General features: G+C 45.5%; 1 protein-coding gene across 3 annotated transcripts; it reads left to right on the top strand.

Annotated features, from left to right (window-relative positions):
• The first annotated feature begins 6,702 nt into the window (after positions 1-6,702).
• pdgfab (platelet-derived growth factor alpha polypeptide b) lies at positions 6,703-23,786 on the top strand. Of its 3 annotated transcripts, none has more exons than XM_029508753.1 (6): positions 6,703-7,363; positions 8,586-8,682; positions 12,857-12,991; positions 14,229-14,419; positions 22,096-22,222; positions 23,533-23,786. In XM_029508753.1, exons 1-6 carry the CDS (start codon positions 7,298-7,300, stop codon positions 23,544-23,546), a joined length of 630 nt encoding a protein of 209 aa, XP_029364613.1. In that variant the 5' UTR covers positions 6,703-7,297; the 3' UTR covers positions 23,547-23,786. The 3 variants fall into 3 exon arrangements, with proteins under 3 accessions (XP_029364613.1, XP_029364614.1, XP_029364612.1); XM_029508754.1 differs by having other exon boundaries at positions 8,583-8,682; positions 14,232-14,419; XM_029508752.1 differs by having other exon boundaries at positions 8,583-8,682.
• Positions 23,787-26,748: the final 2,962 nt, after the last annotated feature.

Here is a 26,748-nt window from a genome sequence, read left to right as displayed (position 1 = left end):
GTCAGATAATTGTAATAGATCTTTAGCTTTGAGAGATTATGGTTCGTTTGTTTCTAGCACTTAAGGTATCTCCTGTTTCTAAATCAATGTCCGGCTTTTGAGATGTGATGCTTCAAATTCGACTGGGTGAGACATTTCTTCACTGGCATCTCCCTCTGGAATCAACCTGTGTTGGTTTCTATTATGTGAGTGCTTCGTTAACGCTCTCCTCCAATCCCAGAAGATTCATCTCATCACTCAGAGCACAACCTCTCACTGCAGGTGTCCTAAGTCACAAGGCAAAGGCGGCCGAGTGTCCCCTGATTGTCAGGCCACCTTAGACATCCACCCACCTCCAACCCCTCCTGAAAAACCCCAGATCTATTCAGCATCCCAGCTGTACCCTCAGCTATGCCCCAGGGCTGAGGCAATAGCCGGAGAGCCTCTGGGAGTCCACAGGGGTGACCTGACTCTCTCTAAACCCTGCAGGAATGTGTGGATTTGAGTGAGTGTGGTAACCAGAGAGCACTCTCTCCTATCTTTAAGCCCATAATGGAGCCACTTCCTGTTGATAATCAGTTTGTTGTGATCTCCCTCTGCCTTGGGATTTTGACACTTCATCTGGAGTCCTAGGAGACAGGGTAAGAGGAGGATAGGCGTTATTATGGTTCTGGTCTGTGGACCATAATGACAGTATGAACTGGCATCAAAGACCTAGGAGCTAAAAAATGTCATTTTTCTAATCAGGTCCTGAGATACTCTGAGTATGCGCATACACATTCATACATTTGTTGGCATGTAAATTTCTCACAGTCAGTGATTGCATGATATCAAATATATGGGAGCGACATCTCCAGTTTTTTCGGCCATGGATGGTTTCTCTTTTTCCTTGTTACCTAGAATGACTGTTTTTTTCCTGTCTTCCCTCATCCTCCACCGTAGGTCCTTCGGTGTTGGATATGGATCTGGTAGTACTTTAATGCCCCCCCCAATAATAATAACACCAACAACAATAACAACTGAAACCTTGTTGCAATTGTTTTTTAAAAGCAGCTGTAGCGCTGCTTCCAGAGGTGCTAACTGGGAGCTTGTTACAGTAGGAGGCTCACATGTAACCACATAACCACAATGCATACAAAATGGCATCCCAGTACTACCCATAAACTAAATAGGTCTTCTCTCCTGGAGGTCAAACCATTTCATGGCTCAGTTTAGTGTGGCTACTATAGGAATGTGTTGAGGAAAAGCTGATAACAGAATTCAACCTGTGGCGACTCCTCTGGCTGATGGCAATGCGAGTAGCCAGGTGCGCCAAAACGGATTCTCTGACCGGTCTTAATCAGGGTGAAATTTCTGAGGCGGTATCTCTGGTTCAATTCATCCTTCTTCTCCTCTCTCCTCCTCTCTCCTCCTTCCCTCCTAGTCCTCTTTTCTCCTCACCTCTGTCACAGATACCTAACGTCTCTCAAGTCAAGCAGAGAAATCTCTCCCTAATCCCCCAATACAAAATCCTGCCTCCTCCGACATGCACATCACCATTACCACCATCACAACCGCCAGAAGAACCCACGTTTCATGGTCCCTACTCCGTCATTGGGGTGGCCCACGGCTAGTGAAAGACAAGAGGAGAAGGAAGGGTAAATAACTGACATGCCGATTGGAGTAATTATGGGCTTATAGCCTCCTAATACATTTCTGAAGACAGCTTTGTGTGCTCCAACTGAGAGCTGAGCTTGTCTGTCATGTGGTAACATAAGGAGGACTTTTTGTCGTTGGTCCCAGTGACCCATTTTGATTTGAATATAGTTCTTATCCATTTTTTCCCTTGAATTGCACATCCACCTTTTCCTCATGATATCAGTCTCTTGCTATTTGTTTGTATGACTTTCCTCAGCAAGTGAAAGCCATTTCTTTCCACTCGCCATTAATGTATAATCCTATAAAGTCTTGTGTGTTTATTATGAGTGTGTCCCTGTATATGTTTCATCCTTTAATGTCCATATTTTGGGGCCAGATTCATGTAAGGCAATACTAGTTAGATATTTTCCCACTGGCACCAAGAGAAAGCTTACATTTGTGCCACTATAAAGTCTGTGCTCTACACATTTTCTTCCATCCCCTTGGGATGGCAATGAGACAGGGCAACTCTGTCTCCCCCTATCCCTTCCCCATCGCCCTGTCCCGCCTTTGATGTCCCCCTGCCAAGAGCCTGATTTGTGGCTGCCGTTTTCTCCCCTTCCAGCCTCTGAAACCCAAAGAACATGGGGGCGCAGTGGGAGTTCCCCAGAGTTTTAGGGGAGTTGCAGTGGAGAAAGGGGGGGTTGGGTCAGACCACCACAGAGCCAGGGAGACCCTTGTCTTCCTCCACGCCGGTTCCCACCGCTCCCAACACGGCACACACATGTTGAAAAGGTCAGGTCTTGATAGACAACAGAGCACCGGTAATTATGCTGCTATTTCTCAGTGGCTGGAAGTCCCCTATTTTTCTGAGTGTGTGTGTGTGTGTGTGTGCAGAAAGGGAGAGTGTTGTTTTTTTTTTTGTGTGTGTGTTTTTTTTTTTTTTTTTTTCGTTCATCGAGAATAAAGAGGCAGTGTTTTAAGGGGAAAGAGAGCTGGGACAGGGGAAACAAGGAGCTGCATGTAAGGACTTGTGCACAGATTGTTTCATGTCTGTGTTTATGTCCATTTGTGAAAATTAAAGAATGAATTAGAGAGTGCAGGTGTCTAGGTGTTAGTGCGTAGGTTTGTCTATCTGAGTAAATTCCCACATGTACAATCTGCGTGCTCATGCCATGAGCCACCTAAATGGGATTTCCTATCGCCAGAAGCTGAGGCGCTCTGTCTCCTGCATCCTCCCAGTTGCAGTTTGAGGATGTGAGTGAGTCCAGCCCTGATCGAACCAACGGGGCCAAACCCTGGAACCTGCAGGGGCTGGACGCCTTTCATGGGGGACTACAGCGGGAAAAAGTCAAATGGAGCTCTGACGAGCAGACGACAGTTTCACAGATCTAGAGATCACACAGAGAGGATGCTGCAGCCTCTTTACAACTAGAGTGTGCTGCTGTAATGCATAATGTGTTGCAGCTGAATGCTCACCCTGCATAACTTGTATCCTCAGCTTTATGCATTTACGTGAGCATGTGATCCCAGAAATGAGCTTCACTGCACACTTTTGAAAGAGCAGTTGGGAATTGTGCCCCCCCCCCCCCCCCCCCGAATGCCTGCACACCTATAGTGCCGTAAAGGAAAAGGGGGGTCCAGTGGGGTGCTGGGTGCTGGGGCCCCACCATGTGCTTCATTCAGGTGGCTGTGCATGTTAGGGAGATGAAGGCCTGTAAATGGCAGCCAGTAATCATCCCTATAAAAGAACAGCTGTGTCTAGGAGCAGTTGGAGGTACGACTTTCTCGAGTGGAGTTCTTCTATGAGTGATTGTGTGAATGTGCACTGTGCGGCTACTTGTTTATGTGTGTAGAGGTTGCCCTGGATATGCACCCTGCTCTGGATTATTTCCAAGTCTAATCTATATCACTACCAGCCTCTGGAATGTACCTTTGCTCCTGGGAAATTTCACCTGAATTACTTAAGTGTGTAAGTGTGTGTGCGTGTGAATGTATGTGTGTATGTGTGTGAGTAACCCAACCATAAATGTTACCGCTGTTTCTAATGGGCCTATTACAAGACAGCAACTCGTGTCAAACAGCACACAGCCTCACTCTGAAAACATCAAGACACAACCCACTAACGTAATCACCTTTGTCATCACAGACAGTGATGAGCTAGTTTGGCCCTCTTAGTTAGCGGTGTCTGATCCTACACCGGGGGAGGGCCCCACTCAGCTGCCTACAGAGGACCCGCTCCTCATGTCTATGACTCATGCATGTTCATGATATGGCAGGGTGGTGCTGGTGGAAACACCAGGTTAAAATCTGTGTTTGTTTCTCTGTTGCAAGGCAATCCACTGTGTAATCCTCTCGGTCTTTGACATTATGAGGTGTCATAGAACTGGGATGCGTGGAAAATATGTAATAGCTTTCTTTAGAAAGCAAATAGAACAGTTGCAGGTATCATAACTGTTGCGAATGTGCAGCTATCGCTATATTGAGTTTCTATTGTCAGTCCTGCTATCTTTTTATGGTTCTCCAACGTGTGAGAGTGGTTGCTTTGCCTGAAGGGTCAAAGTTCAGGATGAAGCTGTGACTGAGTTATGGATAAAAATGTGTGTGTTATAACACCGGACTGAGATACTAGGTCTTCTGTTTTGAACATATCAAATAATTGACCCAACCGTATTATATTGTGGAAGATAATTGAATGAATCCATTTTACAGAAAGGGACATTTGTGGGAACATTTAAGCAAATGCAGCAAATAATATATAAAAGGCCTTTTTAAATTATTAGTCTTCATTAGTTCAGAGATAATGATTAAATTCCTGTATTTACCTGTAAACAGTCCACCTTTTTTCATTTTTATTACTGAATATAATAGATTGCGATATGAATTTTTTTTTGTTTCAGTAAATCAAACCAATTGATTGATTTATCCAAGACACCACTTTTAAAAATATCTGGGCTCACAAGGTCAGGATGCCTAAAATTATTACCTCTTTCTACCGTGGAAATAAGAACAGACAGACTTCATCCAGACTTAGAGGCACACTCCATTCCTTCAGGGCCCATGCAGCTAATTTCCACCACATTCTTAAAAAAAAAAAAAAAAAAAAAAAAAATCCCCCTTTTTCCTATGTTTCTCTCACTGGGAACTATGTGTGGCCCGGGGGGAGAAACAGGAGTCATCACCTTACTCAGAGAACGTCCTCTCCGCAGCTTCTTTATGGCTCGATTTACTGTGCACCAGCATCTATAAAACAATTTAATGGGGTTAATGTTGTTAGGTACACAATTCTCAGTTGCCAGTAAACATGTTGCCTAATAGCTTATAGAGAAAGCGAGAGAGAGAGAATGATCTCTGAATCTTGTTTTCATTTTTTTCTGCTCCTCATTAATACGACCTGATAATTTTCCTTTCTCTTTTTCGCTTCCCTGTGGTTTTATTTTCTCTGTGTGTCGTTAGGAACCACTCATTACATCTGCATCTTCTCCATCTCACACCTGCATCACTCTCCTCTGCCGAAAGCTGAGGCTGAAGATTTTTTTCCTCCACGTTCATCTTAAAAAGCCACGTTGACACTGAACAACACAGAAATACCGCAATGAATCATTTTCACCTGCTAGTTTTTTTTTTCTTTTCATTTTATTTTTTCATTTCACGCACAATCACAGTCACCCTTTCCTACTTTCTCTTTCTATGACTCCTTTCCCAACACGACGCAAAGCGTGTGCCACTGAGAGCATCTGATTCATTTCAGTGAGAGTGTACATCCAGGTGGGGATGCAATCATGACGACAAAAGCTGCCCCCACATGGGTCATTGTCTTAGTCACACACAGATGCAATGTTACAGAGCAAGAGCAAGAAATGATCAGTGCAGTGTTTAAAAAAAACCAAAAAACCTCTTCGATGGGAGCAATGTCTGACATAAATGGCTTTAGCAGAGAGAAACTCATTCTAAAGATATTCTTGACAATGCTGGTACCCTCGCTGAAATGAACTTCATTGCCTTATTAAAATAGCTACATTAATTACTCCAACAGCTGTTGCACTGGCTTCTCCATGTTTCCAGTCACAATGCCCCGAGGCTGGCCTTGTGTCCTGCCATCCAGCTGAATGGACGAGGTGAAGGGAGAGCGAGACCACCTGGTTGGCTGACCTATGGCTCCCCGCTGATTGTCACCTCTGACTGATAATGTGTGTGCAACGCTGTCTCTGTCTGTGCCTTCCTTTATCGGGCCCTCGGGCTCGTCTCCCAGACCTCCCAGCACCGCACGGCCTCCAGCTCCATCACAGCAAGTTAGGACCAGTATCCTGTTAACCTGCCCTTAACTAGTTGTTTCCTGTGGACCAAAGCCGCGCTTACACAAGAGGATGTTGACTGACTAAGGCAATGTTGGGCCATATTCGTCACATAAATATCCCACATATATCATCACCCATGCCATTGCACCTGTGTATGATAAATCCACAGACATTTTTTTTTAAATACACATTTCTTTTAAGCCTAATGAATGTTCAGACATGATCTTCTTACTTTAATTTAAAAGCACAAAGAGAGCTTTTGTTGTTTACTCTTTCATCATCATGAGACATCATGAGTCACCGCCACCATCATTACAATGATAATAATCATTTTCCATTTTTGTCTAGTTTGTCCAAATTTATTACGTCCTGAAAATCCTTTAAAAAAAGCTATTTTATATAAATTCGATTTTCAGCTTCCTCTGCTCCAAGTTTAGTTCTTTTAGGATTTAATAACTTTCACCATCTTGAGCAGCATCCTCATCCCTTTGTCCAAACTTATTAGTCAGTTTTACACCATTTCTAGTTAGTTTAATCAATATCGATTACAGCCTGCATCTTAAGGGGCTCTGCTGAAGGGCATACACACACACACACACACACACACACACACACACACACACACACACACACAGGGGGTTGGAGGTGGAGGGGGGTTCATGCTCTTCAGTCCTCAATCATCCAACCAGCCAACCAGCTCTCCTCAGCTGCAAGATCGCCGAAACGCGAGGGGAGGCGCAACGGGCACGGAGCTGCTGGCTCTCTATATCCAGCGGCTCAGAGGCGCTCTGACTCCATTCACTTCAGAGTCTTTCACAGTCAAGGAGCTGTGCAGAGCGCTCCAACGAAGGCTCTGGATAGCACGGCACGGACAACTTTCTATCCCTGTGATTTTCTCAGAGGATCTGTTCGTTTGGATTATATCATTTTAGGACTATTAAGTACTGTCAAAGAAAATTAGTCGTGCGTCTTAGGTACTGTCCAACTGTGCGCAAAAGAAGATTTTTACTAATTTATTTTTATATTTTATATATATATATCTGAGTAAACCGGGCTGAAGCTTGAAGCCTTTTCAGTAGAGATTGAAGGACAAGTGCAATGCGCGTCAGACTTGTCTCCCTGGATTGTCCCACTTGCGCCTGAGGAGCTATGTCGAGCCGCACAGAGCCTGTTCCAGGGGGACGCAGTCCAATGTGAATAACGAGACTCAACTTCCAGCCGCTTCAGCTTTTCACACTTAACAAGCAAGTGCAGCAAGGACCGAGCCCGCCGAGCAGCCCTGACACCCCGGCTTCTCTGCCCAGAGGGGATGGTTGTGGATCCTCTGGGGCCAGGAGCGACTCTGCGGCTCCTACAGAATAGCGCATTTTTCTTGTTCGGGGTTCATTCGAAATTAAAGGGAGATGAGAGCCGCTCTTTCTTACTTGCTGCTGTGGACGGCGTACCTGCTGCTGGCCACCGCTGCTGAGGTAAAATCAACCGGGATCCCGCAAAGTCAGAGAGGTGCGGGGCCGGACAGACTGTCCCCCCTTCTCTCCCCCTCCTCCTCTCCTGGCCTCGGGTCATAGACGGCGGTGCGGGGTTTTATTCCTATGAGGGTGCAAAGGTCCCGCAGAGTTCTCATTACTCCAACAGCCTTCACGCAACCCGATGCTCAACCGAAAGGAGACTACAGAGCCCAACTTTGATTTCTAAAGTCTGTAATTAGTCAAAAAAAAAAAAAAAAGATTAGAAGCATTGAGGGAACAGGGGGTCATTTAAAGTGATATCCATTTAAATTAAGATATAAGCCATCCGAGCTGTGTTTATAAGAAGACACAAAGGGCAGCCCAGTCTAGGAGGCTATTTAAAGACCAGTGTGAATGCATGAATCCGTTCTCCGTGACTGAACACACTGCACATCAGCTCCAGTTACAGTGAGGGCCGGTGACTGCGCGCTTTTCACCGGCAGCTCCGCGTCTGCGCTCGGATGCGCATCGCAGTCATTTTTGGCTTTTCGTGCCAAACCTGTTCGCAGCCCGGACCGAGCGGGCGATGGCTTCGGTTCAGCTAAACGGGAGCCGGAGCGGGTGATATAAATAGAAGGTGTTCCTGTAAGGCTGCACGGTTTGCTCAGCTTGAGGAGCCAGAAGCACCGCAACAAGTGCAGAGCGGCGGATCCGCATCACTCATGTTGTTTCCTGTATCTGCAGGGCAACAGTATTAGCGAAGCGACGACTTTACGCACTGCGGCGTTGCCTGGGATCAAATCTTTAATTCTGCTTCCACTAAACACTGAAAGCATCTCTTACATCTGCCCAATTTCATTTTTTATCATAGTTTGTATGTACCAGGCACACTGATGTGAGCCGATGTAACCAGAGCAGCCGAAAACTTGAAAAGTTGAATGTACTGCACAGGCATCACTGCCTTGCATACTTAAATTGCGTCATTTCTGCAGGGGCTCTTTTTCAGCCTGGCACCGGGACAGACCTGGTGGAGAGTTGGCACACAGGGCATCCTGCATAAGCGTTAGAGGCCTGATCTCCCTGGTGGCTGTCTACGTGTTTATTTATGCAGACGAGCAAATGCTTTGCAACTGGCCCGACACATCTGTAACTTTCCTCTGTTTGATTTCTTTGCTCCCCCCCCCCCCCCCCCCCCCCCCCCCCCCCCATACCTCCATCACCACCAACACCTCACCCCCAGAAGGAAGTGGAGTTTCCCCAGGAGCTGATAGACAGACTGTCCCACAGTGAAATCCACAGCATCAGCGACCTCCAGCGGCTACTGGAGATTGACTCCGTAGGTAAATTCTGCCTCTTGATACTTTCCTCACCAGACCTCTGAGTTGTATATTTTTAATCCTGATGCCGTAGACAGCGTGTATGTGAGTCTGTCATTGTTGATGCAACAACACGTTGAAAAAAGTCGGACTAAAAACAGCTGCATAGTGATTATATCAGCTGTATGCTTTTATTAGCTATAAAATGACACTTTTGTGTGGTGTTGATCACACAAAGCTCTGCTGTCACCATGGAGCTGTTCGAGGAGCTGAGAGAGTCAGAAGTTTGTGTTTTAAGTGGCAGGTCGATTTGGCGAATAATCCTGGGAAATCTACCTGCTGTTTTGCTGCTGTAGACATGCCTGTGACTGCAGCACTGCAGAGGGAAAGCTGCAAAGTGCAGCCCTGGCATCTGCGATAAAGCAGTAACCACGATATCGGCATTTACTGTACACATGTGACAAAAGTGGACTTTCACTGGCTGGTGTTTATTTGCACGTATCCCTTCAGTTGCAGTAGCTGCAGTATGCTGGCCTCACAGCAACCACACTGGCACATATGACGCCCAGTAAACTGAGAGAGGGGCTTGCAGGTCAGATGGGTTTCTACTCCTTCATGTTCTTGGAGGTGCTGTTTCTTATTTGTTGCAGGACCGGCCTGTCTCAGACTGTCCTAGATTAAGTTACAGGGGTGCACCAGAGGAAGCTGTTTGCCTTCACATGAGCCTCTATTTATACAGACTCTGGCCATATATCAAAATCAGGGCTCTCCCCAAAGCATTTGTTGATGGAGATAGGTAATTACTAAATTTGCTTTATAACAGTCTCAGCTGATGAAAGTTACCTCCCTGGTCATAGCTCATTAGTTGCCTCAAAGCAAAGCAACATTAGGACTGCTCAAGTATTCTTTTGTGAAACTACATGATTGCTTTTCTGATGAGCATATCAATTAGGGCTGACGGCCCCACATCATTAGTGTACTTAATTTATTAACTCACCATCAAATACCACATCAGTGATCACCCCACTTTCTGCTGAGCCCAGAATAGATCCCCAGAGTGCCCCTAGCATGAGAAGAGGTGTTTATAATTGAATTAACATGTCTTTCTTCAAACAGAGGAATGTTTTGCAGGGTAACAGTAGTAGGCTGATTATTATTACAAGGACATAAATCTGTCTGAGTGCCAGCTCGGCGGCTCTGGCCAGCCCATTAAAAGACCTTTGACGCCAGCCGGAGGGGTATTTTCAGAGCTTTTGTTGCAAATGGCAAGCACAGTAAAGCTACTAATATAGGCTGAACTGAACATGGCATAGCAAGTCAACCAGAAAAGAAGAATGAAAAGGCTGAGATGTGTTTGTTTATATCTATAAGGTTATAAAGCACATTGGTACCCGGAAGTTTTTAGGAATTTCCTTTCAGGATTCAGCTAGTAAAGGATGAACATGCCGGCACACTGATGGGGCCTGCGGGGCTCATCCAGCGGCTGTGTGTTTCATTTAGTGGTGCTCCGCGCCGGCACAGGATTGTATTTGTTTTGCTGTCTGTGTGCACACGTCTTGTGAGGATGGTGTCTTCACCTCTGTCTGACAGATGACCTCGCTGAAGTCTGCAGATGGTTGTCTGGACCCTGAGGTGCTCCTCTCCTAGCTTTTCCTCTTCTCTCTCCCCGTCTCCCTCCTCAGGCAGCGCCTTGGCCTGCCTGCTCTTATTTCTCTCATTGAAAGACTTTGACAGAAGAGGAAACCTGACTCTTGGCATGGGGCGGAGGTGGAGGACTGAGCTGGAGGATTCTGCAGGCTGTGTTCCTTGCTATGCTTCACTCAGAAATGCCACTGGTTGTTGTGCAATCAGCTTTGTTTCTCACAAGCCAGCAGTGAGTTGCACCTGTACAGTTGGCTTCCTATGTACTTATGTACATAGGAAGTTCTGTGCCTGCTACCTGCCTAGACAACCACAGAGAGGACCATATGACCTAAACTAATACTCTGCCAACTCAGCCGTGCAGCTGTTGACAACAAAGAAACAAGGAGGAGAGACAGATGGAGACTTATGGTGGCACTTATTACAACAAGTCGATAACATGTTGGCTATTTGTACAAGTGGAAGGCGGGGGTGGGGGGGGGGAGTGAAGGCCCTTGCTTAATGGAGGGCGTAATTTGCAAGTCATGAAAGCCTGATTCATGGCCAAAGACTGTCTCCTGTCCTCTTTTCCCTTGTCTCAATTTGACAACGCTCTGGGCTTGTTATTACTTCTTAGTCACCTGGAACCAACGGAGGAGAAAACCCCTCACTCTACCTGCTCTGTCCCTACATTTCCTTTGAACTCACTTTCTCATCTGTTTGACAAATGTTTTTCCTGCATCTTCTTGCCTCATCACTCTTCCTTGCTAAAAACAAACAACAGAAAGGTCCTTATACTGTGCTGAAAAAGGACTCTGAAGATTATAAAGGACCTCTTTATGTCCACTCTCCCGTCTGCCAACTCTGTATTTTTGCTAACTCTGACACAAGCTGTCTCTGGGTCGTCAGCGGTGCAACACTCTCCCCCCACTCCTGTCCCGCTATGACAGGGGAAGACGAAGACAGGGATAGGTGAGGTCAAATTTAAGACGGCACAGTGGGTGTTCTCACAGTGACCTGGAGCATTAAAAGGTTGTTAGGTAGGAAAGTCAGTCAGTTGTCAGAATGAGCCCACCAGGTAGGAGGCACACGTTGTCTGTACGGGAACGCCGTGCACTGGAGAGTGTATGAGACACAGTATGTTCATGTGTGTTTCTATATGCACACACTGACTTGTTGCTCAGCGCTTCACCAGACCTCAGCTGCAGTCAACACTTCCTTTCTGTGGACCCTTTGGTTCTGGGTCACTGGCTGTCTGACTGACTGACAGCACCAAAGGCTGGAGGAAAATTCCCTTAATTCTCACCCAGGGGGGATGACGCTTTGGTTGAAACCTGACAGATTTTGAAAAAAAGAAAAAAAAAAAAAAAGAAAAAGAAAAAGAAAGAAGGCATACCAAAGCAAATAAACAACCAATCCCAGAGGTATAGGCAGAGAAAATCCTTTAGATGATTCTGGTCAGAGCACAATATAGCTAGGTGAGTGGAATGTGTTTGCCCGTGGCCAAGCTTTGTTGTGCTAGTGTACATTGGGTTTAAGCATGTTAAGGGGGATAATGGCAGTTTGCGTAGTTGTGAGTGTGTGTTTATGTTAATTGTACAGGTGTCTGATTGTGTTCTTTCAGGTGGGTGGGTATGCTGTACAGACAGGTAGACCCACCCACTTAGCAAACACTCTCAGACTCTGCTCTTTTCGAAAGGGCAGTATCCTTCGAACAAGCTTTATCGTTTTATTGCTGCTCTGGCACTCGTCTGTAATCCCTGTCATATTCTGGGTGGGGACCAAAACAACCAAGCTTTATCAGATGACCATGACTAAGAATAAGTGAATAAACTGAGCTGGCTATATTAGACTGGAGTTACAGAGTTTTAAGAAGCTAGCGTAGCAAAACATGTACTTTTCCAGGCCACTGAATGATTGAAAAAGCAAACATTTTCAGGTAAATGAGAGACAGAGAACCACTAATTAGGAGCAGGCATAATGGCGGCTGAGTACCACCTGTCAAATGGCCACTTTAGTCTGTGAAAGCTGGTTGTTTTTGAAGGCACATGCTGACTCACCTGCGTCTACATACTTTATTCCTGCTGGGAAAGTTCAGCCAAATGAGTAAGGGTGACACACAAAGCTCACCATTAGACACAGGTCTGGATAAAACTGCCTCCTGTCTGTACCCTGAGCACTCTGAACTGTTTACCTCCGTTTGTGACATCACCGGCAGTCGCCTGCATTCCCGCCTGCCAGCCAGCACGCAGAGGGGAACCCTAAGCCCTTCAGGGAGTTGAAGCATGTGCTACATACAGCACAAGAGGCCAGCGGGGAGTTACCATCTCATTATGGTCGTGTGACTAACCAGCTCTTTGTTTGTTGTGGAAGGGTTATAATAAAACATCAATAGTGCTTCCCATGCAGCCTTCTGGGGAGCCTGGCCAGCCACCCACCACAGTCATTTGACACTGCGAAAGTTGCAGCAGCGGTTTACATACTCATAGCTGCTTTATTGGTTGAATAAGCGTTCAGTGTTTGTTTTTTCGCTTTTTCACTGTGTGGCATTAATACGGCTGCCTTCTGTTTTGACGAGGTACGGGAAACGATGTTATCGAGGAGCCCAAGCACCACAAGCACCACAACCACCATAAGAACTACTCACGTCATCTGGGTCACTACAATGACTTGAAGAGCTCGCAGCTCCACAGCCGGCGCAAGAGGAGTATAGGTAAGATTAATTCAGTACGATATGCTTCACTGAGCAGCTCAGAGGTTGCATCATGATTACATTTAGCACCATATACATCATGACTTGGCACAACTTATTACAGTGTCATAATGCCCTAGAAATAACCTCTTCTTTAAGTAGCACCTCCGACTCACGAGTTCCCAGGAGATGAAACCGATCGCTTTGCACTAATTTCAAACAAAGCTAATAGTTAGTGGCTTTTATATGGCTTTTTGGTGGATAAAAGGAACCCTAATGAAGACATCTACCTAGTATTTATGGTAATCAAGGAATCATGAGAAATGAGTCTGGTGTGTGAGGTTGCAGAGGACGTCTGACATGAAGGCTTTTAATTGGCCCCGCTCGGAGATCTAAGACGCACGCGTCAGGAGAGAAATATATCCTTGAGCATGGAAATTCCAGGCATACAGAGTTCAAGTTGCAGCTCGTCTGGGCTCTCAGTCAGATTTCTTCATAAAACACCACGCGGTACGATATCTGATCAAGGCACGGAGAACACCATGTAGTATGCAGTCTTGGTGTTAAGACTGGCTGCCTGCTCTTCACTCTCCCACTCTCTCCCAGCGGTGCAACATTTCGAGCAGCACTAGATTAAGTGACTGGTTGTATTTCACCTATGTGTTCTGTATCATGAGCGTATAGGGTGTAGCATTTAGGCAGCTGTCCACAAAAACCCTCCTGATGCACATATCATCTTTACGACATAATGATGTCTTACTGTACACTCTCTGTCACATCTTTAGGCTTGAGTGCCTGTCAGAGCATTAAATCTGAAATGAATGCTTACTCCCTTCCTCTTTTCACTAGAGCCAATAGGGTCAAAGGCCATTAATAGATTTCCCACTGGCGGCCATAAAGGTTTTCTGGCGTAGTCATGCTACATTAACCCTAGTGAGGGATCTGAACAAAGGAGCAGTCACTATTTTCTCTCTAACTCGATCCCAAAGCCTCTTAGCTGATATGAAATCAGCAGTTTGGAAAGCATGTCTTCTTAACAGCCTCAAAGCAGCTTGGGTGTGATCTGAGGTAAGACGGCCAGCTCCCACATCAAGTGAGTCATCAAATAATGAGCAGTGAAGGAATGCAAGAACCAGCTGGGAGCGAAAAGGACAGATTCCAACAATGCATCAGCATGTGCTTGCATTTGCAAAATGTGTCACCAGACATTCGCGCAGGCCAGGTCCATTAACGTGACTCTTGTTGTCTTCCATTCCAGTAGAGGAGGCAGTCCCGGCAGTGTGTAAGATGCGGACGGTGATCTATGAGATCCCCAGGAGCCAGGTGGATCCCACGTCTGCAAACTTCCTGATATGGCCACCCTGTGTGGAGGTGAAGCGCTGCACAGGCTGCTGCAACACCAGTAACATGCGCTGTCACCCATCCCGCAAGCAGCACCGCACCGTCAAGGTAAGACGAAGACCTACACTGGGCTAGTTGACTTGGTAAAAAGCATAAAGCTCTCAAGATCAAAACGGAATGTATCACAGTCATTTTATTTATTCTCCGAACACACTCATGCCCGTGTAAAAATCACCACTTGCCCGCTCACCTGGTAAGTGAATCGCTTCTTTCCCTCTATATTCCCTCTCACTTGGCCCCTGTGCTTTGAGCCTCCTGACCAGTTGTCAAATAGTGGCCATCAGGAGATGGCTGCCCCCTCCCTTCTCTTCTTCCATTTCAGCTGATCACCATCCACTCTCCTCAACACTCCCTCCTGTCTTTGGAAAGAAGCCAGGGTGGCTGTGCCAGGACAGAGGGAGGAAGGAGGAGAAGGAGAGAGAGCACAGGGAGAGAGGGTTTTTGGTGCGTTCAGCCAGAACATCTGTTTAATGCTTGACCAGAACTCTTGCCAGATACAAGACAGGCAGAGAGTGAGGGAAAGAGAAACAGTCTCCTGTATCTTGACAATGTCTGAGTGTCACTGATCAGTGCCCAGCCATTCCTCCGCTCTGTGTTTGTTTGGCCTTTTGTCTTTTCTGGAAGCAGAGAGCCTGGAGGAGAAGAGAAGAGGTGACAAAGATAGAGGGGCAGGGATAGAAGGGGGGTTGCACTGTTCTCAGAAGCTCTTTGGCATCAGAAGCTTGAAAACATGTCCCTCTGTTCAGGATCAGAGGAGACACCGTGGCTGGAGCTGAGTCGTATTTCTGCTGTATTTACACTACAGCCTGTTAGGCAGCACAGGGCTCTGTTTGGAGGTATGGGAGTTATGTGCTCTGTTCTGTAAGAGTAAAAGAAACATGGGGGATAAACAGGATGGCCTGGAACACTCCGACTGTTTTTGTGTGTTTCTCTTTGAGTCTATCTATGCACTCTACCCTCTTTAATCATTGTGATCTTGCCTGGCCATGGGTAGCGGGACATTGCTTTCTTCCTGTGATAGGCTTTAAAGATGCCCTTTTGATAGACCAGCAGAGTAATAAAACAAATACCAGCCCCAATCCAACCCTGCCTGCTACCTCTCTCCCTTGGCATGCTGGCACAGGTCAGGGAGATTTCAACACGGACAGGAGGATATTGTCTCTCATCTCTCTGTTCGCAAAGTAGAGACAGTGCGACTGTGCTGACAAGACGGCCATTGTGGGGCACAGGGCACCGTCCACAGGGCAAAGGGTTTATGGTCAGAAATGCTGACTCATAGTGTGGCACGAGAGTCAGGCTCTGATATACAACATGAACCTGTGTGTCTGTCAGTTTGAATGCAAGCTCATCTGTGTGTCTGTCATCCTCAATGGCAGCTCTGTCTGTGACCGTAGTGAGCACGATGGATGGAGAAACACTGACGATGGCAGACAAGACTCCCTCGAAGCTTGATTCAGTTATTCCAGGAATCCCAAGATCCACTTTGTCTGTGTCCCCCTCATGACACCAAGTGCAAAATGAGCGTACAGACTGGACAGGGACGTTCGGGTGTGGTGGGCAGGGTTTCACGGGGGCTGTTTTTCCATGTGGTTCCAGCCGCGGGCAAAGGGGCCGAGAGGCGTTGGATCCCTGGAAAGGTCATCTGTCAGACCTTGCTCCGGTCAGGAGACATTCACCACATTGTGTGTGAGAAACATTGTCTCATGCCAAGTTTTTTTTTTCTGTCTCTCCTCTCAGCAGTTAGTCTGAATAGGGGTTCAGTTTGTGCTTCTCCCTCCATTTATTAGGAAGCTAAAAATGTTGCCTGTCTACCCTGGGCTTGACTTGTTTTCCTTCTGCTGGCCAAGGATGGGAAAAGAACACATTCACTGTGTTTCTTTCCATCTCATGCCACTATGCATTTGTCCAAATGCACCTTTATTTATTTATTCCCCCTCCACTTTCTCTCCCTGTTTCCCTTTTCATGCGATGGACCTGAAAATGAGAATGGGCCTGAGCAAGCCCTGAATTGTACAAGCTTGTCCTGTTCAGTAACAGAGAAATAAAAAAAAGAAGCAGCTAACTTTAAATAGGGCTAGCCTGGGTTCCCTTCCTCTCTTGCATTTGCTTTTCTTATTCAGCACATTTCACACTTTGAACATCCCTGACATTTGACTAGTGCACATGTACGTTGCATTTAAAAGTATTTTTGGATTTATCAGCATTCCTTGGCATGGGAAGAATACAGTGACTGAGAGCAGTACAGAGATATGCACCTTTCTAAAAGATGATCAAGAAAGAAATAGAGACAGAGGCCTTTGGGAAACAGACACACGAGGCAAATGGAATCCTTAATGAGTAAATGTTTTCATGTATTCAGACTATCATCCCTGCATTCCTCTGACTCCTCCTTCGCCACGACCTCCTTTTGCAGGGGGAGTGAATATGACACCACATTCACTCCCCCTGTCTCAGCATCTTGGCTCTCCCCTCTTTTTTCACATTTCTTCTCACTTGTCTTTTTCTTTAAGGTTGGCAGAACATTTTAGTTTATCACTTTTCAGTTTCTTTGTGCGATAAAGTTGATAAAGTTGTTAGAAATGAGATTTGATGCCATAATGCAAATCTGACTCACTATTTAATCTCTTCTCTGGTATTTCTTTTTTACCATTCCTAATCATTCTTCCTGCCCTTGAAGCTGCGTCCACTGCATGCTTGATGGTCTGCTCATTTTTAGTGCTCAGGTTTGATAGACAAACTCATGTGTGCAGGATGGAGAGAGGCAGTGATCCCAAAGTAGATTCTGTCGCAGACTGGTCTTTGTGTATATCAATGTGTGTGAATCTGTGTGTGTATATCCAAAAACGTCTGTTTGTTCTTCCAATGGGGCTGAGTACACAGGCCATGACACAGGACAACAATGCGGTTGCCACTCTCACTCATTAACTCTTAAGGCTTCAGCACTATATTTGGTCATGAACATGTACGTTCATTTTTTTTTCACCTTCCTCATCCATGCATTAGCAGATATTGCTGGCCAGCTGATGTTTCTGATTCTGAAGGGTGTGATAATCCAGCTCTTTTTGACAGTAAATGTGGCCATTAAACCAAAAATAGCTATATTACTCTTTCATTTTTTATCTGATTTTCACACTATTTAAAAAAAATCTGTTACTATGCCATCAGTTTTTAGGGGGGTGGCCAAACTCAGCTCCCATGTGGTTCAATAATTCAATGATTATAGCATTTTGAAGACAATACAATTCAGTTTATCTCATTTGGTTTGGTTTAGTAGGGAAGGACTTTTGATGAAGCATAAGTGCTTTGCAGAGGTCAAAGAGGGTCATCTTTGCACATCTGTGCAAACCCAAGGAGATTATGTGTGTGTGTGTTAGTGAGACAAAGTGAAAGAGAGCGTGTGCACTTTGTGCGATGCTACGTAAACTCCCCCACCACAGCGCAGGGACAAGGCCATTTGTGCGAAGCGGCAGCAAGAGGAAGACGGGCGGCAGAGTAATGAAGTGTTGATGGCTGCTGGATCAAAGTGGAGGCTGACAGCGGCCGGGCGGATATAGCCGCAGCGCTGAGTGTGGGGGTCCACACGTCTCTCTGCACTGGCCCTGGCCCCGACCCCTGCATACACACACACACACACGGTGATGGTTACCTAAGCGACAGTGGGTCAGGTCTGTGTTGGGGGAAGCAGTAGCTGTAGCTCTGCGGTTGTATGGGACCCTGACTTACAGGGTGTTTCATAAATAAAAGACAGTGTGATGGTGATACAGTGAGCATGATTTATGATTGTCTGAGAGGTCCTGCGGATTACATTTTGGGAGAGGAGGGGCAGATGGGAATGAGGGGCCTCCCCGTTTGAAGTCCCTTGCAGCTGTGAATTATTTTCCCTTTGATTCACTCAACTCTTTTACTATATGAAGAAGGGTGAGGGAGTTTGTGTGTGTGTGTGTAAATGTGTGTGTGATGCGCGCAGCAGGGGTTGTGGGGCAGGTCAGAGACCATGGGAGTGTCACGACCAAGCCAGCAGACTTTGGCTACTGCTACACCAGCTGGAATGCATCAGCCCGAGTTAGAAAAGTAGCAGCCGTATTTTAATCATATTTTACTTCAGCTCAGTATTTTCCTTCACTCCTCTTCTCCTATCCTCCCCTTCACTCTTGCCCACTGACTTCAGTGGTCAGTTTTCTGTCTTGAGTCTGATTGCCTGTTATGTAAAATGATCATTCCCTCCTCACTCTTACTGCCTCCTTGCATAGAGCCATCTCCCACTCTCTAATTTTACCCTTCTGTCAGTCTCTGTCTGTACTTTTTTCTCTCTCATTAAAATCTTTATTATTACCTTTTTTTAAGCACACGGTAAAATGTCTTCTGTTGTTCTTGGAAAAGACGGAAAGGAGGGAATGATAATTGGAGCAACTACACATCTTTAGATTCTGTGATATTGTTTTTTGCATAGAAGGTTTGGTTGAGCTTTGAGGGGTAGCGAGACACAACACAAAGAAGTCAAGGGCAGATAAATATTCCCATCTGGTGATAATGTCAAGTGTGTCTCTGACGGGTGGGGAGGTTGTTGTGCCATGAAATGCCATTCAGGCTTTTGCAAGCCTGTGAGGGACGTGACAAATGCTCTCGTTGCTTCCTCTCTTGTCCACACACACCGTCTGTGATAACCCTTTCCACACATTGCTCTGAGTGTGTGTTTGTGGGCTGTGGGAGGGTTGAAGCAGAGGGCAGCAGCAGGTTGTCTAGGCCGTCTTTGTCTGATGTTCAGTCTGTGACTTCTGTGGTTTGCTCCTTTCCTGTCTGTCTTCTGGGTGTCATTTTTTTCTTTCTTTGATTCCAGAAGACACATAGAGAAAAAAAACCTTCGCTTTCCTCCTCCCCAGAACTTTCGCCAGTTTTCTTCCACAGTTTTATCATCTCAACAAGAGTTTTCCTACGCAAAGAGTAAGCTTTGAGTATCTCCCTTGCCTAACTCCCCAGTAGATGAATTGCCTCACTGCCCCACCCCACCACCTTCCATCCCCTCCATTCTGCATTCAAATACACACACACACATATATATTTTTATTTATTTTCATTTGATTCTCTCAGTGTTCCAGCTCTGGATGGCCCAGAGCGCACATCCACATCACTGTTATGTTTTCCTTGGAAGGCTGGAGTAAAACATTCCCCCTTCATCATGCTCTCATCAGTGCTTTATGCACAGGGAATTCCCAATTAACCCAAATGGGACAATCAGCTTGACACGGAGGGCCATGGAGACACTGAGGACACACTGTGGGGGTGCACTTCCCAGAGCCCCCTGCCTCACCCCAGCCCTCTTGCTCGGATATTGCACAGTCGTTCAGGGGACTCTTTCTCAGGGTCCTGGCTTTCGAGGGAGTTTAGAGCTGTTTGATTTATACAAAGAAGGAGTGGGGCCCCCTTGTCGTAGCATGGGGGTCTCTGTCTGATGTATGTTTAATGTGGGAAGTCGTTGACTCTGGATAGGAAGCTGCAGTTCTTTGTGCAAAAGTGTTGTGCAAAAGAAGTTGCTAATGTTGGAAAAAAAGGAAATTTAATACGGATTGAAAGTGGAAAAATGATTGGAGTGTAGACTGCCATTGTTGTAACATCAACACTTTCCCAGAAGACACGAAACAGGAAACTAAACAGAAGAGAGAGTGTTGACAAAGTGGGCAGAGCAGAGGCTGGCTGAGAGGTGTGATATCGTGAAGATATACATATTCACAGATAAATATGATAATGAGGGCTTTTATGTGTGTAGGGAGTGTTTTAACCATGTTGGGTGAAGGGGCAAGAAGACAAGGCTACCGCTGGGCCCCCCATCAAGGGGCCCCATCGCTTTATCCATCTGTCAATACTTGTTTGTTTGGCAAGGAGAGTTTGGGCTTGTGTGTGTTGGCTAGTAGGATCGGTCTGAGTTATAAGTGTCAAACATGGCTGACTCTTTAAGCTTCTGGCTTCCTACTCCGTAACCAGCGGTAGCAGGGCCTTCCGCAGAGACAGTCGCATCTTTCACATCTTCTCGTTCTCCCACTCTCTTTCCCTCCTTTCCTGTTTTTCAGTCTGATAATTTCATTAACTTTTAGCGGTGGTTTTCTGGGAAATTCATGACAGCTTATGATTCTGTCTACACTGTTAGTAGATAACAATAAACCTTTGAAAACTTCTCTGTCTATCCCCTCTCTCTCTCAGTGTAATAAATTTCCCTGGTGGATAACCCAGAAACTAAACGTTAATAGGTAACACATGAATGTAATTTAATGCTAGTCATGATCATGGTCAGTCCCTACTGCCCCTCCCTTAAATAAGCCCTCCATTTCAGCACACACACACTCACACATGCCCCCCCACACAGATAGACATTCACACACCCTAATGAGAGTGATGGTCCACCTTCCTGCTTTCTGTTCTTTGTTGCTTTGGCCCTTTCGCCTACTCTTTCTCTCTGTCAGGCCATGATAACAGCAAACACACCACTGCTACCCCAGACACCATTGTCCTCTGTTTGCTCACTGCATACTTCCTCTGCTTGCTTACCCTCTTTTCACTCCCTCTCTCCTATCCGCAGAAACACACTGTTGCAAAGGAGTGGCATGGCATGTTTTGGTATGTTGGTAGGTTCATTTGTCTAAATGATGCCATTTGCAGAATGGAGAAAGAAAGCCAATCATCAGTTTTGCCCCTCTTTCTCTGTGTGTGTTTGTGTGTGTGTGTGTGTGTGTGTCCGCCTCATGCTGACTGCATAACTGCTATCAGCCAATATCCTCTCTTGTGCAGTGACCAGGTGAAGCGGGGGATATTGTTTCCATGTGGTCCCCAGCCCCTGCGGTGGTGCATAGGGAGGTTACCTGCCCTTGGCGTTCACATCAGAGAGGGCAAAGCTTGCGGCTACCTCCCCTGAATTATACAACAAGACCATCATAACCTCCACACAACCTTCTCTGTTCAGCTTTCATCTCAGCTTTAATCAACATAGCCTACTCATAATGCTTTGGGGATTGGTCTTTTTTTTGGGTGGGAAGTGGAGGTCAGGCCTGTTGTGTTAAAGCTGGACTGAAGGATAGGAATTCCTGCCTTTCTCTTGGGAAGAGCGGTTTTCTGGAGTTCTGCTACTTCGATTGGACCATGAAAATCGTTTTTAGTGCATGCATATCTAAAGCAGCACTTTCCACAACCTGTGGTGAAATATTAATGTGGTGTAAAACTGGCCTACGTGTTAGGGCAAGGAGAGGTGTTTAGGTGTGTGTCAGTGTGGCTGTAGATGCTCTATGCCTGAAGCAGATTGTGGGAGTGTGTGTGGGGCTTATTGGGATATCTCGTAGCCTCTCTTCTCCAGCCAGAATAAACCTTCCCTGGGTGTTAGGGCACACACACCCCCCCACCCCCTCCATAACCTCTATTTCTTCTCTCCCATTGTTTGAATTTGCTTGGACAGGGTCATACGCTCCATTCAGTATTTACACACCTGATCAAGAGCCCATAGAGTACACAGTGAGCAGAGCCTGATGCATGAACCTCTGAGGAATGCTGCCGTCACACTTCAAACACTGCAAGGCAGAGAATTAGTTTATGAAAGAGTCATCAGTCACAGTGCTACGCCTCTTGATGCTAGCAGATAGGCAAAGAGTGTGTGCATTCATTAACGACACACTCTTGGAAAAGAGTAATGATGGCGCTGTACCTGGCTCTGTAGCTAACCTTTTTTCCCTTCCTCTCTTCAGGTGGCCAAGGTGGAGTATGTGAGGAGAAGACCCAAGCTGAAAGAGGTCTTTGTACGGTTAGAAGACCACCTGGAATGTGTGTGCACGTCACAACATCATACGTTGGAGCACTCAGAGGCAGAAACAGGTAATGGTGACCTTTTATTTGCCCCCCATTATTATCATATTTTCGCAAAGACTGTCCCAGAATTGCCTTTTTGCAGAAAAACCTCTGTGAGGTTGAGTTTGATGGCTGAGCCCTGTCCTCATCCCTCCGTCATCATGCGTAATCTCGCTTCCCTGCCTTCTTCGTGTTTGTCTGAAGGTCTCTCTGTCTGGCTTTTGGCTTTGCACTTGATGACCTTTTCTATCTTGCTTCGAAACAGACAGACACACCCACAAGGCCTGCTATTGCAAAACTGAAATGGTTGTGTGTTTGTGCCTTGTTACATGAGGATGTGCGTGTGCGTGTGTGTGTGTGTGTGTTTGAGAAAATGTATGCGTGTATGTATGCTAACAGAGGGTGTCCAAAGGCTGTTTGGCATGACAGGTAAATCCACCAATGCCTTGATCTGAAACTTTTCTTTCCCGGGGAGCAGATAAGTGCTGTGATGTGTGCTGATAAGGCATTCCAAGTATTTATAGTGTGTCATATCTTTGCGCACTCTGCTTCTGTCCCAGGGCTGTTGTGCCTCTCTCTGTATCATAAACCCTCCTTCTTGCTTTTAACCTTCCTTCCTATCCACCCTACCCGACTTTGTGTTTTCAGGCCATCGTAGGGCTAAAGCTAAAAAAAGGAAACCTAAAAAGCTCAGGCCCAGCAAGGATTTATTGGCGACATAATAAAGTTGAATTCATTACCCAAAGTCCACTGGAGAGCTGTGAAGGGAACAGGTAGGACTTTAGCACCACGGCGTCCTCTCACCTAATGGCACTGCACTGGCCCAATCAGGACGCAAAGAGGGCCTGCCAATCACAGTCACCAATCACATCACAGGCAATCAGTGTGAAGGAAGGCTAAAGAGCCCGTACTCTGTGCCCCTATGCTGCATGTTGAGTTTGTGGCTTGCTGAGCATGCACACTGCCTATCTGCTTTGTGCCACTGTGTTGCGATTGTATGTTGTTGTGTACACAGTTTTTTTTTGTGTTAAACGGTAAGATTACACCCCTCTCTCTTGTTCTCTTTTATTTATTTTTTGCTTTTGTTCTCCCACACCTTATCATCTTGTTATTACCAATATCTACGCTGGAAAATTATTCACTATAAAGGTCACTGTCCTCAAAATCTGAAGAAACATGATTTACAATATTCTATGTCTTGTGTGCTGTGTCAGCTTGTTTGAAATGCATGAACAAATTGAAGCACAACATGTCATTCTTTTTTGCTCATTAGCTTATCTTTGATGCTGTAACAAGTATTGCGGTACTAATCCAGGTGTTTGCACTTTTTCCCATAGTGGACGTGAGGTGAGACCAATCAGTACGAGGGACTTCAGCGTGGGAGGGACCTAAGTAGAGGATATCACCAATGGGAGACCTGCACTGTCCTCTTCCTCACCACCGTGCAAACCTTTGTTGGGAAAAAAAAAAAAACAAAAACATTTCTGAGACTGAAGACTAAAACAAAGGCAACAGACAATAACAAATAAGATGCCAAAGGTGCTTTTTTTCTAAAAAATAAAACAAACAAAAAAACAAAAAAACAAACAAACAAAAAAAACAAACAAACCATAAACCAGTGACATTGACTTCCTTGTCGGCTACCCAGGCAACCGAATCCTGTCACTGATGGAGAAGAGAAATATGCTGTGGAACTTGGGTAGGGCAGAAAGAGGCTGAACATGTGTTGGACATTTTCACAGACTTTGTTTGAAAAAGGCGGACACACAACAGAAACGGCTATGAAACAGTTGGATCAAGCTTATGTGAGAATCTGGTGCTCAGACTCAAAAAGCAGCAGTGGATGACCTCCTGCTGGGCAACATAAAAGTGCCCTGCCCTGTTTAAATGACTCTTGCAGACACAGGAAGAAAGAAAGAGACATAGGAAAACAATGTAAAGTGCTGGAATTGTGGAGGTGGGTTTTTTTTTCCCTTTTCCTAAAGACTCTCTATGGAGCATCAAACATTTTGAGTTTTTGGAGGTTTGTTCTGAGTGAAGAGGAAATCCCCTCTGAGATCCTGCGTGATTTTTTTTTTTTTTTTTTGACTTCGCCCACCTACTCTGTACAGTTTAAGTCTGAAAAGGACACACCGCTACTTACAAACTATTTATACATGGAGATGTTTGCGCTTTGTCTCTTCCAGTGCAAAAGAAAGAGGAATGAAAAGGTGTTTTTATGATTGTGGAGACATGCAAGAGTTCTATGTGGTCTGGTTCTGCGTAACCATCAGTATCACAATCTCAATGTCATTTTGTAGTCACTGTTATTCTTGTCATCCATGTTTCTTATTATATTACAGTATATTTGAATGATGTCAAGTCTTGTAAATGGTTTGGATATATGTGTGCAAGGACGACGTGAGAGTCAGTACAGGAAGATGCTTTATTTTTGTTATGAAATATATTATGCTTACCTATATCCAAGCAGGAATTATGTTTTATTCTTTTGTTGTGGTTGAATGCCTGTATTTAATCCATGGGAAAAGATGTGAAAATGCAGGCTGGGGATGGAGTCGGTGGGGGAAATAAGACTCACGGTACTTGTCAGTGCATGTGCATCAGTTCATCAGCGCTATGAAAAGGTGGAACAGGCTGACTCAAACTTCAGAATTTGTGGGTGGCGTTTCACACAAACATGCACATAGTACCTTCGATCATTTGCATGCAAATCACATTTGAACTGTAGTGTGCAAGAACACAACATGTACAAAGCAGGATAAGCACGGTGTGTGTGCGTGCTGGCACACACACTTTCTGTGCTACATGATGCTATTTTTCATCCATATCACACTATCATTGATAAGAAAGATGCCTGCCCAGCCTGCCTCACAAACACACACGTTGTGCCTGCAAAGTGCAAAGTCCACCTCAAAGAGTGAATGAGCGAGCAAAGCAAATCGACAAGCGCATGAATGGACTCCTTGTTTAGCTGGTCTTTACTCCTCTGTTGACAGGAGAACAAATCTCTGATCGCTCCCTTTTGAAAGGACAGATGATGATAGGTGCTCTGAGGTGGCCTGAAAGCAGAGCAGCGTTGGCCGCCAAGTGTGTCCCAGATGGAACAAACAGTCACTTCCTTACCAGTTCCTGTAACAGTGATGAATGTGTAACCAGGCCAACATGGAGCAAAAACAACATGTCTTCCACCCCGTGTTCAAAAGAGGAACTTTGATGGCAACCTTTTCTTTCACAGTCAAAAAGCAAAAGAGTGAGTCACTCAGTGAATCAAGGGAAAGTCAAAGGAGAAAAGCTTGACTGAAACATGACTATCAGCTACTGCTGAGCTAAACATCAGGCCACACACACACACACACACAGTCCACTTGTGAGTTAATTAACCAGCAGTTAACAGGTGCTATATTTACAGGGCTGCTGTTGAGTTTGAAGTTGTTGACTTTCACATTTCTATCAGCATAAGCTCTCAGTAAACCAGGGACCATGCTTAGAGCTTTTTGGTTGAAGAAAGTGCCATTACGCTATCACTAAGCCTTTACTACTTTCTTTTGGGCTTCCATTGGATAAATACAGCAATAATCATAATTTATATATTTATGTTTTCAACAATAAATATATTTCTGCTTATGAAATTGCTCACTGGATGTTGAGTCCCACAATTTGTTTGTCTTGTGTCTCAAGGATGATACTTGAGAAGACATTTAGGAATGAAGTGACATGCAGAGCTAAAGGCTAAGGGCAAATGGGGATATTATGGAAAGCAAAAATTAGGTACATGAGAAACATTAAGCTGAACTAAGTAGCAGAGGAAAGAGGAAGAGATACCTCGAGGTTAAAGGGGCCACTCTGCATGAGAAAAATAATAATTTCTCCTTGGTTTTACGTCAGTGTTAATGTTGCAACGCAAAAAGATGAAATGCAAACGATAACGATAATATGTAGGATTGAATCCACATGCATTGATGGTGCTACAGGAGGCTTGACAGAAGCTGGATGTGAGGGTGCTGGCATATACAGGAAATGTGAGCTTTTCCAGGCTTGCAGGTTGAGCAGGAGCTGGGCTTTATTCCAGGAGCCACCAGCAGCTGGAACAGTAGGTGCTGGCGGCTTTAATACTTTTCCCCAAGCAGCTCACCCTAATCCCAGGGCTAAGGGACATGAAAGTTCCTCTCCTTCGCACTTCCCAGCCATACACCCCGCTTATTACCTTAGGAGGGAGCCAGATAAAGAAAGGGAAAACATGAAAGAGAGAGAGGATCAGAGGGACAGCAGCTCTGCAATCCCGTGGACCAGGGGATAAAGTGAATAAAGTAAAGATAAAAGGAAAAGAAGAGGCTTGGCTGATTTTATTGTTTTTTATCCGGAATGCACTGTTTCATTCATGAAGACAGAGGGAGGACTGAAATGAGGATTGAGTAGTCAGCATACAGTTTACTCACCATGCCGGAAAAGAGAGCAATATGTCATGATCGAGCAGAAGGTTGGCAAGCGGGACGAGAATATCCTGAGAAGGAAGAGTACATGGAGCGTGCTTGGAAAGGGAAAAAAATGTATCG

The sequence above is a fragment of the Echeneis naucrates genome, chromosome 8 (assembly GCF_900963305.1).
Source record: "Echeneis naucrates chromosome 8, fEcheNa1.1, whole genome shotgun sequence".
NCBI lineage: Eukaryota > Metazoa > Chordata > Actinopteri > Carangiformes > Echeneidae > Echeneis > Echeneis naucrates.
The sequence above is the reverse complement of the archived record's forward strand: the minus strand, read 5'-3'. Positions and strand labels throughout refer to the sequence as shown.

What these genes read in the sequence shown, in the direction of transcription:
- pdgfab (XM_029508752.1), top strand. Translation starts at nt 7,298, where the DNA reads ATGAGAGCCGCTCTTTCTTACTTGCTGCTGTGGACGGCGTACCTGCTG. An exon ending in CCGGCGCAAGAGGAGTATAG is followed by an intron (nt 12,992 to 14,228) that starts GTAAGATTAATT and finishes CTTCCATTCCAG; the next exon opens with TAGAGGAGGCAGTCCCGGCA. An exon ending in AGCAGCACCGCACCGTCAAG is followed by an intron (nt 14,420 to 22,095) that starts GTAAGACGAAGA and finishes TCCTCTCTTCAG; the next exon opens with GTGGCCAAGGTGGAGTATGT.